This window comes from Motacilla alba, chromosome 4A (assembly GCF_015832195.1).
Source record: "Motacilla alba alba isolate MOTALB_02 chromosome 4A, Motacilla_alba_V1.0_pri, whole genome shotgun sequence".
NCBI lineage: Eukaryota > Metazoa > Chordata > Aves > Passeriformes > Motacillidae > Motacilla > Motacilla alba.
Window position 1 is genome coordinate 9,996,473 of NC_052045.1, and position 15,503 is coordinate 10,011,975.

Below are 15,503 nucleotides of genomic sequence, written 5' to 3' on the forward strand. Positions count from 1 at the left end.
ACCGGAGAACTCAGAGGACGTGCTGGAGCAAGTGTGATGGCACTATGCGAATGGACTGCTAGACAGTAGGAAACACTTTTGAACAGACTGGGTGTCCTATGGCCCTCTTTTTGAGGAGACAGGGCTGTGTTTGAGGAGATAGGGCTGTGTTGCACTGCCGTCCACAGTCCAGACTACCTCTATGTGGGTTTTTGCCAGGTAGATTTGTGTGAGTTCCTGTGGGCTTTGAGAGGGACTCCAGCTAGGGCCCAGCCTTGTTTGTGTGCAGGGGGGATGCAGGGGGATCCAGATGGCTGGTTTGTGCCACCAGTGGCCATGCTTCAACAAACATAAATGCTCCTGACTACCAAAAGAATGCAAGTCTCACATGCTCCCTTCCAAAGCAGAAGACTAACAGCGATTACAAATGGTCTACAAAAATATATGTAATTACAGAAAAACAAGCCTTAAATATTGTACAGGCACCTTTGGGTTGCTCTGGTTATGTTTTATGCCTATACTTGTCTCTTCTGCAGATCTTGGAAGGCTAAAAATATTTCCTAAGAGAGAAAGAGTTTTTTTTCCAGAAATGCTAGGCTACAGACTCAGGGAGAACATAACTGACTGAATTTCACCTGACACTGCCACCTGCAGCTTGGTGGCACAGCAAGAGGCCCCACACCTGCCTTGTTTTCACCTCACTAAAGGCAAGTTGGATGTGAACAATGACAGAACTAAGTGGGCTGCAAGTCCATGATTCAGCAAGGTGGATGCTCCAGGTAACATTTGATAAAGCTGAAAGGTTTACCTTTTTACCCCCTCTGACTGTGTGAGTGAGACAGTGCAAACAACAAAAGATTTTCTGTGAAGCTCAGTTTCTTGTAAACCAGCAATAGGAATAAGTGCAATAAGTGAACAGCTCCGTCTCAACAGGGACTAGTGGGCAACAACGTTGCAAAGTTGTGGTTGAGGCATTTTTAGTTCATTACTCAGTTTCTGTCTAATTCAAGGCCAAATTTCATCTACAGTGAACTGTCTCATCATATTTTACACTGCATATACATGTGTTGCTCTGTGCCTTTTTTGTGTGTGTGCCTGTTGGTTGAAGTTATTCTTACCTTAATACAGTGCCATACAGTGGCAGATCCAGCATGATTGTCTCTTTAGTAAAATATTTAAAGGCTGTTTTTTTATTGTTACATAACTCAGCAAATGCACTGGCTGGTTTGCTGTCACTTGTGCCCATTGAAGCTTTCCCTTCTCCTCCCTGCCTTAAAGGTTTCCCAGCCTGCTGTGAGCCTGTGGCATCTGGTCCCTGGCAGTTCCTCTCCAGCTTTGCAAACCACGCTTCCCCAAAGCCTGCTGAGCTGCTGGGTGCTGGCAGTGTGTGTGTGCAGCCCCAGCCTTCCCAAGGAGCTCTTCTGCTTTCCAAGTGCTGGATCTAAACCCCTCATTCACCTGGCCTCTCCTGGGAGCAGGAACAGATGTGCCTGGAAATCATCCCTGGCAGATGATTGCACAGTGGTAGGGATGCATGCAGTGGGAAGAACTTCGCCCAGGGGCTGTTTCCTATTGAACTGTCCTCTACTGACTTGGGGCTGAGGCTGCATGTGGAAAACCTGCAGCACACAAGCAGCAGCTGCTCACCCACTTTGCAGTGCAGTGAGCTGAGGATAACTGGTTTGACTGTGGTTGACTCCAGAAGTGCATTGTTCTTCTGAAAAATACATAAAATAGGCCAGAAGATGCCATTTCTGTTTAAAGCTGAGAATGTAGTTTCAGTTTCTGGTGTGAATTATTAAGACAGAGGCTTGTATTGTTTCTTTTGGGTACCCAAGGGTCTGGAATTGCTGTAGGCTTAAACAAGGTGGAAACAGAGAGAAGGTGGTGGTGCCTGAGATACAAGAAGTAGATGCTTGGTTATGGGAACAGAAATTTGGAAATTATATTGATTTCCTACAATGACTTAGGTGTCAAGAGCTACAGATCCTTTTAGAGAGCAGCAGCTGCATTTTGCTGGTATGACTTCCCACATGACGTCAGTATTGCCTGCTGCTTCCCTCCCACCACCTCCTTCAGGCTGCAGCCCCACTGGGCACAGCCCCTCGCTGTGCCCTGTTCCCCTGCCAGTCCTCCCACCCCTGTGCCCTCACTGCCACAGCCCCAGCTCTGCAGGTGGCTTTGTAGCTCACCATGTTGCCCCTGCTCTGGCCCTGTCCCCAGCAGAGGCAATGCTGCTCCTCAGCAGCAGCTGAGGCTCCCTCAGCGCTGGCTTTGCCTCCACTAAGCCCTCCCCTATCCCTGCCTATGGCTGTGACAGCCCTCCTGCAGCACTCAATCAATACAATATCCCAGGCTGGTTTTCTTCCCTTTTTTACTGGAGCACCCACCCCTTTGGAGTCACTTCCTTCTCATCCACCCAGCACAGCCTCAGCCCTCCTGCTTGGTTCTTACCCAGCTCAGCTGTTCCATGGTTTTTCACCATGCAATCTTTCCTTTAGCCTTATGCATTCCTTGTGCCCCTCCATTCATGCGCTCCTTCTCTCTGCTGCATGTACTGGGCTTTTAATGTTTTATTTTCCTGGGCACATACTTTTGGTAACACCGACTCATTCATCATCATCTATTTGAGGCAGCTCTAAAGAACATGCAGATACTTAAACTTTGCTACTCACACTGCCAGCAACATTGACTTCACTCACACTGTTATCAAGAGTGCAAAGGCATTTAACAGAATATTTTTTCTCTCTCACATTTGCTTTGATGAAATATAATAACCTTTACACAGAAACTGGCTGGGATTTCACCTGCAGTGAAACCTGCAGAGTTATAAGCATGAACTTTGGTGAATCAGAATTAAAATTAAATCTTGCTAAGCAACATCCTGCCCCCAACTTTTGAGTCAATCAATATTGGCTGACATCCTCATTTAGCTCTAAGGAAGTACCTTTTACTGACATGACCAGAATATCTCAAATACTGATGTAAACTCATGTAAACAAAGACAACATCACATGCCATAAGTTTGCACCTTTATTTTTTAAAAATGAAATAGTCAAAGTACTTTCTTTTTCAAATATCGACACATAATATATTAACTTTCAATATTTACAGTGTGTTGCTGGGATGTTCTTGTAGAAAATGCATGCTTCTGGTCTGAAACCCAGAGCAAAATGCATCAGACCATTTAACTGCAGCCATATAACATAAACCTGTACAGTATCCAGTCACTATTCAGCACAGGAGTTAGAGCAGGAATAAAAAAATTGGGATCTATTGTTTCCTAGCAACGAGGCTGAGGCCATTATAACACAATTTCTGTAAGATCAGAACCTCTAACTGGTGTTAGACAGAAAGTGAAGATCTTGGCATACATTGTAAACATTTTTTACTGTTGATGAGAAAGCTAAAAAGTAACATTACTTTGACATATATTGTATGCTATGCTTCTCGTTCTTGTTTATTGACACTTCTGTCAGAAGAATATGAAGATTTTAATGTTTTATCATGGTTCATACAAGTAAAATACTGTCAAGGACACAATCTGATATACTAACATTTATTAAAAGGCTAAAGTCCACCACGAGATCTAAGGAAAAACTGGAAATTGTCAAACACGTTTCCTTAGACAAATAATGGCAGGTGACAAATGCCCAGACAAATCCACAGCGAGTCCAACTCCACCATTCCCAGTTTCTGCCTGGAAGTGATTCCTCTGGCAGTCAGGGTGCTTTCAACCTGGTAATGTTTTGTATCAAGGAGAGGTTTAAATAGCAGCCAGCATTTGATGGGAAAACCCCTGGGGTTATTGGTGCAGCCTGAGCCACGTGTCACCCGGGTGTCACCGTGCCGGATCAGCCGCACCCGGCGAACGCCCCGGACACACGGACACCCCCGGGAACTGCCTGTCTCCTTGGCTCAGCCGAACCACGAGCTCCTCTGCCTAAACCACTTTCCCTTTTGGAACAGCACCTTGGCTTCCAACAGCGCCCATCGCTCACCTTGGAGGAGCTGCTGCCCCTGGCCCAGCCCTGGGGGGCTCTGTGGGCAGGGGGTGCAGGGTGGGACCCCAGAGCACAGCCAGGGCACGTGGCCACCTCTGCCCAGTGCCCAGCTGAGGGATGCCAGAGAGCTCAAACCAAAGAGCCAAGGTGTGTATACCCACTTGCACATTGACCAGTTCATATATATTTATTTGGCTATGTTCTACATAGATATCTATATATATATATATTTATAACTTTGAAATGTTCTAGATTTACTAAATAAATATGAAAGCAAAGGAAATGTTACTTGTACACACTATTTGTTTGGCGGTCATAAAAAATATAGCATGTATTTCTTATGATAGATACTTTGCTACAGGATAGTGTGCAATAGTGGATTTTATTTATTTTTATTTTTATTTATTTTATACTTTATTTTAATTATTTTATTTTATTTTTCCCTCTTTCAGAGCCTTGTTTTCAGTGCAGAATGCTAGCATCAAATTATCTGATCTAAATAACAGTGAAAATTTCCATGCTATTGTTTTTATTTTTTCTCAATTGGGTCTCTAAGTTATAGTGCAAAATACAAAATTAAAAAAAAAAGAAAAAGAAAAAGGAGAACTATATAAAAAAATTCCAGAACTATATTAAAAAATTCCAAACCCACTGAGAAATTGCTCTAACTACTCAGGAAAAAAATGGAGACTGAAATATTCCCTGCCTCCATCTGAGGTTGTTGATGAACATGATGGTCCAAAGCTATTTGTTCATGTAGTTCTCACAAATCACTGCTGGCTGGCCCATGTGGAGCTGTGATATGACTTCAATCTCCCATGCTTGCTCTTTCAGCAATAACTTGTTTCTTGAGCACTGTCATCTCAACACAACATTTATATTTAGTTTCCTAAATTTAAGAAACTGTTATGACGAAGGCATTTTTTTGCTTTTGTAACTGGGCCATGTAATGTCATGTGACTCTTAATGAAACTGTATTCTCATAAGAAATATTGTTCAAAATGCACCTTAGACTGCACCCAGGAAATGGGAAAATGCCAAATCTACTTTCAAAGACAAACTTTTAACACATTTAACTCTTTGACCTTTTGGCATAACATGAGAACAACAGTAATCAAGGCAGTATTAAAAACCACAGCTGTAGGTAATACAAAGTGCATTTCCTGCATATAATACAAATATAACTTTAAGAAACTAAAGGCACAAGCTAACTAAATATGTATTACATACTAGAAATGCACTGTTCAAGGTAACTCTAATAGCTCCAAATATTTGTTTATAATGGATATTTAAAGCAGTTTGAAAATGATCCTCATTAGTGAATTGCAAAAAAGTATAATTGCTTAAAATATAAGTAAAATAGACTCTAATATTGACATCTTGGATCAGTGATAAAATACATCATCACATTTATGAATGCACTCTCTATATACAATTCATAAATTATTCTTCCATTGATTAAAAGTGTATTAGAGGCTCAAGGATTTGAAGGTCCATTTTTAGGCTGGTGTGGAGGTATTCAAATTCTCCATGATTTTATGGAAAATTACAGAAATGTGAGCTGTCAAACCTGGATGTTGCCAGCTCCCTGTTCTGTACGTTAGTTAATGATGAGCCTGATCACAATGTGTATGTGCAGATTTTGGTCCACAGGTCCCCCTGTCTGGGGACAGAGGAGGATTTCAGGGTCCAGGCTCCCACTCAGCCTGATCCTGCACCCCCAAAGCTGCGCTGGCTCCCAGGGGAGCAAAAGGAATCTGGGAAGAGACTGTAATGGGCTGAGGCTGAGACCTGAGCTCAAACCCCAGGGAGGGGCTCAGATCTTAGGTGCCAATTCAGGCTCATCTCTAACTTGGGTACAGTCTGCTCCACTTGCCCAAAAACAAAGGAAAAAAGAAAACTGGGGGGAAAAAAAGAAAGATAAAGAATGCACTTTGTTGGCTTCTGTAAATATGAGCAGAAATTGTTTCAATATATTTACTACGTTTGTTCTGAAAGAAATGTGCAATAACATCACTCTTACCGATACACAGGCTCTATAACAAGACTTCTAGATCCCTCTGGAAAACTGCTTGCCTGTCCCCACCTCCCTGTGTGCCTGGCCCACCTCCTGAAAATCAGGTCTTTTAAAAATGACAAGCTGGAGGAAGGATCACCTACTCTGCTATGAAGTAACTGTGCCAGTAGTGCATGTTACCTTGGAAAATAAAAATTTCTGTCCATGCAATATAATGCTTTTCTGTGTGCTCTAGATATTGAGCTGAAAAGTGAAGAGTCATCCCCGAAATGTTCTATGTTTATCAACATATTTAATATCGACACTTAGGTTCATCAACTCCCAACCCACCAATCTTCTTGAGACTCGAAAAAATGAGTACTACACCAGGATTATTAATCTGAGATGAAAAGAATGTGATGTCTAAACCCAACAACACTGCACCTTCCAAATCATCTGTGTGAAGACAAGTCCTGGCCCAGTGACTATGGACAGGACTGATAATGCACAGCCTGACACTGCTCTGTGAGGGCTCCCAGCTGGGGTGTCCCCAAAGCACTGGGTTAAAGCCCAGCTTGGAGCACACATGCCAGTGGAGAGCCTCCTGAAGACTACAGTGCCCACTAAGCCCGCTTTAGCCGCCCCATCTCTGGCTGAAGCCTGGCCAGCACAGTGCCAGCAGGCAGACTGGCAGCTCTGTGTGCGCTGCCAGACCCTAGTATGTCCCAGTGCAGAGCCAAACTCTGGGAGAGAGGCCTGACAGCACGGGTGGACACCATGTGACGTTCAGCATGGAGCAGCTGAGGGGTGGCTGCGGCTGAGCAAAGGCCATAGGAACATCCTTGTACGTACTGAATCCAACCCAAGTCAGATTTCCCAGGTTAGAAAATCCCTTTGCTTTTAACTGTGAGGAACATGTGTGGGGTTGGTGAGCAGCTGTGAAGTTTCCATACACAGTCTGGTTTCAGTATGCAATCCCTTGAACTTATGGGAGATCTCACTGGGATAAAAGACACCCAGTAAATAAGGGTTGCAGAATCAGGCTCTGTAACCATTTAAATAACTGGTGAATTATTAAATCAACAACAACAAAAAACTTGTGTTTCTTTAGGAGAAGGCAGAGCACGTGGCGCTCGCCCCTACCCCGCAGGGCTGTGCGGTGTCACCCTGGGCACCTCGCGCGCAGGTCGCGCCGCTCGGCTCGCAGGACTCTGCTTCTGAAATTTTTGAATACTGCCACACAAGAACTAAAAATTGTCACTGTCATCTCTCAAAGAGTTAAACAAACGATATTAAAATACCATCTTCTGTCACATTTAAAGGCAGTTGGATATGTTTTTTCCTCTATATTTATATATACAGAGTTCTGATCTAGAAAAACCAATACAATAAACCATTTTACGTTTAAAAACAGGCAGTCTTTGGTGACGCAAAGGCAGAGATTTTCTTTGTTACCTTCTGCCTATTTCACTCTGTCTCATAAAGTGAATATTATTGGCACTGTCAGAAAGTTCGAGATACTGCTCCACAGATAAAACAAAATATCCATCGTAGCCTTGTACCCGCCCAGTGCTTAAAAGCTGCTGTTTCTCTCCATCTGTCCATGCCCGAATTCCTTCTTCCCCCTCTTGCAGCCGCCTCTGCTCCTTAGTCCAGGCCTGAGCCACGGCTCGCTGCCTGGCTATCTCCAGGACATGGTTCTTCTCCTCTTCCACTGTGGTTCCGTAGCGCACATTGAAGCAGAGCGCGCCGTGCTGGAGCTGGATGTCGGCAAAACGTCTAGTCCTGCCATTGATCACCGACGTCATCTGCGACACTGTCACGTTGACGCCGTTCTCCAGGATGCGCCGCCCTCCAGTGCTGCCAATCAGGGCCAAATCTTCTTCCAAAGAGCCCAGCTTGATGAAGTAATGGGTGTCCCGGCCCTCAATGGTGAAATGCAGATTCTCCAGATAATGAGCGTTGTTGAGGATGGCAGCAATGCGCCGGCTGTCCTCGTTAGCCACCCCAATAATGTCAGCTGTCACTATACCATCCTTTATAGCAAATTTGATGCCTTTTCCAAACACTGAAGGAACAGCTGCAAATCTCAGTTGCTTCACTCCTTCAGAACACTTGCCATCACTATACCTGGGTGTCATGGGAAGTTGGTCCAAGGATATAAAGTTTCTGAGTTGCTTTTGTAGCTCACATTGAATACCAAGGATAGTCTGGAAAAGAAAACATCAGTCAAGTTGCAGGCAAGGTACCTTAAAGTTCATTATAGTATCTCACGCTACTCATCTCTTAATTGCTTAGAATGGTTTTCCAATTTGTTTGGAAAGTATCACGCACACCTACAGAACCTGGACGTATGCACAGGCTTTTTAATTGCATATGGTAGTGCTTTCTATCTCTTGGATTCCTTCATTTCTAGGAAAAAAAATGCAAACATATTTATCACAAATGCTATTTTAGTATTTGTTCTTTTTATTTTTCCTCCCCCTTGAACTGTTACTCTAATGACTGTTTTTTCAGCCCTTAGCAGTTCAGGAAAACCTGAAATCAAAGCTATGCCCTTTCACGTGGCTTTACCTAGTCTCTGTGTGTTTAATTACATCTTCTGTAAAACGGTGGTACTGAGTTTTATAGCCAATTCTTTAAGGAAAGCAGGTTGTGAAGGTCTTGAGACACTAGAACAATAGGCAAGTACATCACATCTGTTGATCTTGCTCTCCATAAAGGCTAGAAGAAACCTCACTCCAAGCCCTCTTTGTCTTTTAACACTATACATGTCACTACATCTTTTGTGTGCCTTGGAAAAGCTTAACATCTCGGTGATAATTTTCCATGGACATGCTCCACATCTGGCATGAGCTCTGACCCTCCAGCCTTCTGCACTTGGTGAACGGTAATAACTGTCTTAAATGCTGGGAACATGAATGTGAACTCTCAAATGCTTCTCTTTCCTGACTACAATAGAGGAAAGGCATCTTTAGAAAATCATGTTTCTTTGTTAACAGATGCTCATATGCAAAAACTGAATGCCTGCTCAGAATATCGGCAGTTGGTCCTGTTGCAGTCACATTGATTGCTGGACTCTGATAGCTGCTGTCTGGCTCTTTGTTACTGAAAACAAGCCCTGGACTAAGGCTAAGATTTACAGGCCCCTTACAAATCCATAGCAGCATTTCTGTTTCCTGCAATAATTATGCAGAGCTACTGACTTGTAAGGCTGTTTATACCCTCAGTGATTTTCCAGTGCTTGTGGCATCTTTGCTAACAAAGATGAAAATCTGCTGTTCTGGTTTTTTAATCCCACAAAATTTTCTGTGGTTTTTTTCAATACTCACAACAAATACTTTTACCCTTTTGTGTATTCTGCACCTTAAATTTGGATATTTTCTCTATACATAGCCACAAATTTTCTTCACTGTGTTGTTAAAAGCTTCTCCTTGAACCTCTCCCCCACTCTGATGCCAGTACAAAATTGACAACATTAAAGTTTTTAGCATTCTTAAAGAATTTGCTTTGCCTATTATGTTGAAAGGTATAGTCACATTTTTTCCTTGGTATCCAATATTTTCTATTAAAACTCCTTAATTTAGTATTAAAAGCAGCTGAAGAGAATGTTTGCTAACCTTTCCAGGATCCCACTCCTGGGTTTTTGTTTGAAGCTGTAGAAGTTCGTATGTTGTCCCCAAAGCTTCTATCTCTGGTTTTGGGAATCCAGGCAGCACGTTGTGCAACTGGAAACCAAATAGCTCTAGCCAACTTCCAATGTCTACAAAACAAGAAAAGGATGCTGACAAAAAGGCTCATAAATCCTAGAAAAAGTGAGGGCAGTCTGCAGAAATTCCAGCTATGCAGAAATAATGATTTCACATCAATTTATGTTTTCTGCGCTTGCTACAGCATTTATTGTAGCAAAGAAATTATTCGGTTACAAAGCATAGCTATACCCAAATCAATAGCGTTCCTTCTATCTATTTATAATAGAAAAAATTCAAATTAGGCTGCTTCCATTCTTCCCCTAATTTTAGCACTGAGAAAAGCAACAGAAGCAGCTATTAATTATTTTCTTGGTTACCATACATGTTAGAGAAAACAGATCAAGCTCAGTAAGATGCAATCTATTAAATAAATTACTTCAATAGATTTAAGATTAGAGACTTTTTGTATGCAAAAGATTTCCGGAATGTTGAATCCATACTAGAAAAAGAAGTTTTATTTTCATTAGAGACATTTTCATGAGAGACAGGTTACTTTTACCTGTTGTATACTTAGCAACGTCTTGGATTTTGCCAACCGGGTAATTGTTTTCAAACGAGTAGAGATTAAATGGTTGTGGGACAGCATTCAGGTGCTTCCATATACGGTGATTTGGTGTCGTCCACCGACCAGCAATGACGTCATAGTCCCGCTGCCCCAGGTGAACTAATTTAGTAAGAGGATCATAGAGTCCTCCATGAAAACCAATGATAACCTCAAAATCTGGATTAGTGTCCTGGTAAATCTCTCCATAAGGGGTGTACAAAATTTCTTTTATGACTTGGCCTCGACTGCTAAACACAGCTAGAGGTGTCCCAGTGTTATCACAAGCAACATAATATTCTTCTCCACTGCTTAATTCCATTGCAATGAGATGACCTTGCAGATCATAATATAGGGATGTTATTTCTGAGCTAGTGTGATTGTACAAGTGAGTAACTCTTATTGGGTTGGAGAGATCAGCATAAAAGAACTGTAAGTGTTGTCCTAGGCTTGATTTGCTTGCAACTCGTCTTCCAAGACCATCATAAGAGTATTGCACAGTCCAGCCAGACACTTTGTTATACGCTTTGTTCAGCAAACCATTAGAGTTGTACTCAAAGATCTCATTGCCTCTTTGCCTGAGAAAACCATCTTCGTCCATTTTATATTGGATTTCCCCAAGCCTGGTAATGCGATCTCTCAGGTCGTATCTCAGAGGAGTGAGGCGCGCGCTGTTCCCGTGGCTCAGCAAGTTGATGTTGCCATTAAGGTCGTAGCTGTAGCGCCACTGGGTTTTATCATTCACAGACACAGTCTGGAGCTGACCGTCAGCATCATATTCATAAAAATACCTCGTTATATTGGCATCTACACCCACACGTATGTCACAGATCACCATGCGACCCATGTTATCATACTGGATGGTCATCCAGTAAGCAATGGACTTGAGAATTTCATACTGTACTTCTATCACCTGACCATTGGCACTGAAGATTTTGGTATGCTTCATCACAGTGGTGGTTATCACTTGGTTTAAGTCGTAATTAATGACACTAAATTTTCCAAATTGTTCAGTTCTGCCAGAAACATCGACGTAACGGTACAGATCTATGGGAAGGGGTGTCTCGTTGATCATGGCCTGCATGCTTGTGACACGGAAGTTGTTATAGCTGTAGTCAAATCTGGCATTTACAAGCCCTTCTTCACTAAACCTGAAGATTTGGCGACCAATAAGTGGACCTGTCCAAAACAAGTACGGGAAAGAGGAAAAACAAGAAAAATAATGAATTATGCTCCTATTTTACTTACCCTACAGATCTAGGACACAGGATAAGACCTCAGGTATGCCCTTTAGCCTTACTACTCCTTAGCTGTTTCAGAAAATACCATTAACTAAGAATATGTTAGACTGTTCTCTTACAAACCTTCATTAATGCTTGCTCTACAAATTATTTATATTTAATTAATATTTGTTTATATGAATGCTGTTTTATTCCTAATTAAGATTTTTATTTACTTACAAGATAATTCTAAACTAAATTTATTTCACATGGTGATTTCCTTCCTTGTGTAAGCAGTCCTTTTGAATTTATGTTATATTACGGTGTAAACAGGGAAACTTGAAAATACAAACACTAAACCAACTTGATTTAGTATTTAGCAAATATCCACACAGAGGAATAAAACCAAGAAAACATCCTAAGAGCTATTCCATACCAAGCAATAAAAAGAAAACTGTATTTCAAGTGGGACAGCTATATTCACCTATGGACACAGACACAGAGATATACACACATGTTTTTCTAGTGAAACATAAAATATAAGAACTTGTAGACATAAAAGTAATAGAATTTCATGCCAGGTAAGTGCAAGATCAGGGTGTTGAGAATGAGGAATGAGTGTCACATTTTAAGGATCCAAAAACTTTAGCAAAGTAGTCACAGCAAGACAAACCTGTTTGCCTGTATCTGATGGTACAGATGAACCCATCGTGCATTAAATGTATTGTTTTAATAACCCCAGAAGATTCCTCGTAGGTGAACGTGACTTGCGTAGTGTCGTAGAGGATCTCGGAGAGCCGGGACTGTTTGGTGTATTTGTACAGGACCCTGCGGCCCGTGCCGGGGTACAAGGTCTGCAGCAGCCGCCCGTCCCTGGCGAGGTCCTGGATGAAGGCGGCGCCGCTGTCCGGAGGGGTGTAGATGTTGCGGTAGTAGCCCACGGACAGCATGGTCTGCAGGGTGTGGCGCACCATGCTGGGCATCGTCACCGACTGCAGCGACTCCGACTGGTCGTACTCGAAGATGTAGCGGCGCTGGCTGTGCAGCAGGAGCATCACGGACTGCAACCAAACAGCAACGGCACGGTAAGGGGCGGATCAAGCACATGGGGAGCCAGCTAGTGAGCGCCTGGAGGTTATGGAAATGCTGAAATAACCACTCACTCTTGCAGTTTGCTCTTACTGTTTGTACAATTCCGAGTGAAGCTTTCAGCTCCAGGAGACCTGGCCAGCAAGGTGGTACAAAACAGGAGGAGAATCATAGTAAGTCTAGAGGTAAGGGCTTCCAAACTGGAAGGCAGATGTGGCTCTCAGTAGCATTTCAGCCTCATGCTGACTGGCTATGTTGCTTTGAAATATTTAGGGCATCCTCTCAAGAAGCAAAAACAGAGGGAACCTCTTCCTCACACACAGGCAGAGCATCTGCACCAGCAGATGTGTCTAGAGGAGCTGGAAAGGGGAAATTTTGTGCATGTACAAGGTGTTTAGCTATCATTGGCATTCTGCTTATCTCCAGCACAGACCTAGCCCTTTTCCTTTACATCTTCTTTTAAATACACATGGCCCCAGAGTTCATAATGTCCCCATGCCTACAGATGGATGAAAATACTCTGCAGATTCTTTGGTGTGACTACTTCTATTGCTTATTTTGAATGTCTACAAAGAACATAATTTCTGTACAGGTACTTGGTATTTGCCCTGTGTTGGTTAATTGTGGCTGATTAATGAAATCTGGTTTGCTTATCTGGCAGATGAATGTGCAAGCACAGCAGACTTTTTCTATTGATAATTAAAGTCTGGGTTCTGTATGCCTTCTCAACCACCATGGAAAGTCACAGTGTCACAGAGCACAAGCTGGCTGGTGAACAGTCACTGTTGAAACAAAGATATTGAAAACACAGAATGAAAATGAATGGGGAACTCTGTCACCTTCCCCCAGCTCTAGCAAGTGGCTTGGCTGGACCAGAGCACTGCACATTCCTTGCCTTGTCTGAGTTGTGCTGGAGCACCAAGACTGCTCAGCTCTTAGCCCACAGCTCAAACCTACCAGGCACATAAGCAAATTCGTCAGGCTTCTGCAGGACTGAGACATCATACAAAACAAAGACTTACAGGAACAGTGTGACTACTCTGTCATAGAGTACTGGGGAAAGAAATCAGAAAAATAGGATCTTTTCCCCTCTAAGCTCTAAAATCTTCTCTGGGAAGAAAACACCTTAAGATCAGGCCTGCAGTGTGTTAAGTAACACTGGCCCTGAGCCACTTTTCTCTAACAAATACACCAACTGCCCATTCAAAGGGCCAGAGATAGGCTCAGCCTTGGCCATCCTCTCTGCACCCCCAGGCCCCTGCCTGCCCAAGATGTGTCTCTTCCTGCCCTTGGCAAAAGACATCTGTCACCTGTGCAGCAGCCAGAAAGCAACCAACATATGGCACTCCAGCTCACCCTCTGCCAACTGGTGACGACAGACCTTCACACCGAGCATTTTTGGATCACTTTATTGCTGCTCCACCAACCATTTCCAACATGCACCGTGTTTATTTTGTTTCTACCTTCAGTCAAGAGTCTCCAGTCTGCAGTAAACCACTGGCTGAACTCTCTCCTAGCCCTGCTGTGACGCCTCTCTCTATATACTGCTCCCGTGCCTGTTTTTAAGCTGTCTGCCATTGACAGAGTATGAATAACAATATCAGAAACATTCCCAATATAACTTTAGTGCCCCTGTGTACCATTTTTACAGCACTTTGTAAAAGTGCTTTGGCTTTTTCACTATTGTCCAGGATAATAAAAAGATAGACAGTACAAGGGCTGGAGACTGAGTATCCTCTCAAGCCTATTAGAGGATACCATAAAGAGAAAAAAAAAATTAATTCCCAATTCATCCTAATAACATTACAATAGATTTTTCAACTCTGCACAAATTGGGTTTTAATTGTTTTAAAGGATTTCAGAGGGTAGCTCATAAAACATCCAAAAATCTGTCATTTTATTAAAGCAACCAGAGCCTGGTCAACCACATAATGATTGATGCCGTATGGTGTATCAAGACAAACAGCCAGTGGCCAATTACTGGGAGCTCTGCTGGGAATAGACAAATGCTGAGCATCACCACTAGATGTCATTTCTGTCCAACAGACACACACAGACACTCATCTGTTTTGTATGCCAGATTTTGAAAGCGAGTTTGGAGTATTTGGGAGATTTTATAACAGTTTTAACTAATTGAGGAGAGTGACCAAACAACAGGAACTGAATCTCATCAGTAAGAATTATTTACAGTGCTAATGTCGTAGTGCTTTTTAAAATCTTATTTATTTGAGCTAATTTTGTAAGGGGCAGGGATTTTTGAAGGTGTACAATTAACTCATCTAGTGATAAAAATGAAGAATTAAATAACTATGAATTGGAAGTGACCTATATAATTGATTTTTTTTAATGTAAGGAATTATTGGGTCTTACAAGGCTTCAGAAAACCTTTAGCAATCATTACATAATTAACACAATGAGTTATTGACTTTAATGGACCCACAAAGTTATACTTCAATGTCGAATTTTGACAGTGAATTCATCTTTCTTTGGCACAAGAAACAACAGTCACGGAAGTACATTAAATAGCTGGGAGATTATTGTCCATTGTGTGAATGACTTTCCATAGTTTTAATGACTAGTTACAGCATTATCCAAGCTGCTACCTGAACCAGTAAGCTTTTGCCACTGCTTCTACAAGATCAGGGTTTGGCCTTTTGTGTAGAATTCTAGAATAACAGTGTTTGTATATGACTTTATTTATAAGCTCATCATAAACTAAGAACAAAGTGGTTTGGAAAGATAAGAAGCATACATCTTTCCAAAATTACAGTCCATTAGGTCCAAAGAAAAAAATAAGAGATTCCTCCAAAAGGCACATTGCCTAAATATTTGAAAGCTGCAGAAAATGCCTGTTTACTTGTAATTTGTTAAAGAGCATACAGACAAAAAAAGCTCTGACAAATTTATCTGAAACAAACTTCT

General features: G+C 42.2%; 1 protein-coding gene across 11 annotated transcripts in view; it reads right to left on the reverse strand.

Annotated features, from left to right (window-relative positions):
• Window positions 1-39: 39 nt before the first annotated feature.
• Window positions 40-15,503, reverse strand: part of TENM1 (teneurin transmembrane protein 1) — a 796,581-nt gene continuing 781,117 nt past the window's right edge. For all 11 annotated transcript variants that reach the window (XM_038164627.1, XM_038164626.1, XM_038164635.1 and 8 more), the window contains 4 exons: window positions 12,166-12,553; window positions 10,231-11,451; window positions 9,600-9,742; window positions 40-8,189 (listed from right to left, as the gene is read on the reverse strand). In XM_038164627.1, the coding sequence (XP_038020555.1) occupies window positions 7,431-8,189; window positions 9,600-9,742; window positions 10,231-11,451; window positions 12,166-12,553 (2,511 nt within the window). In that variant the 3' untranslated portion in view covers window positions 40-7,430. The remainder of the gene's footprint in view (window positions 8,190-9,599; window positions 9,743-10,230; window positions 11,452-12,165; window positions 12,554-15,503) is intronic.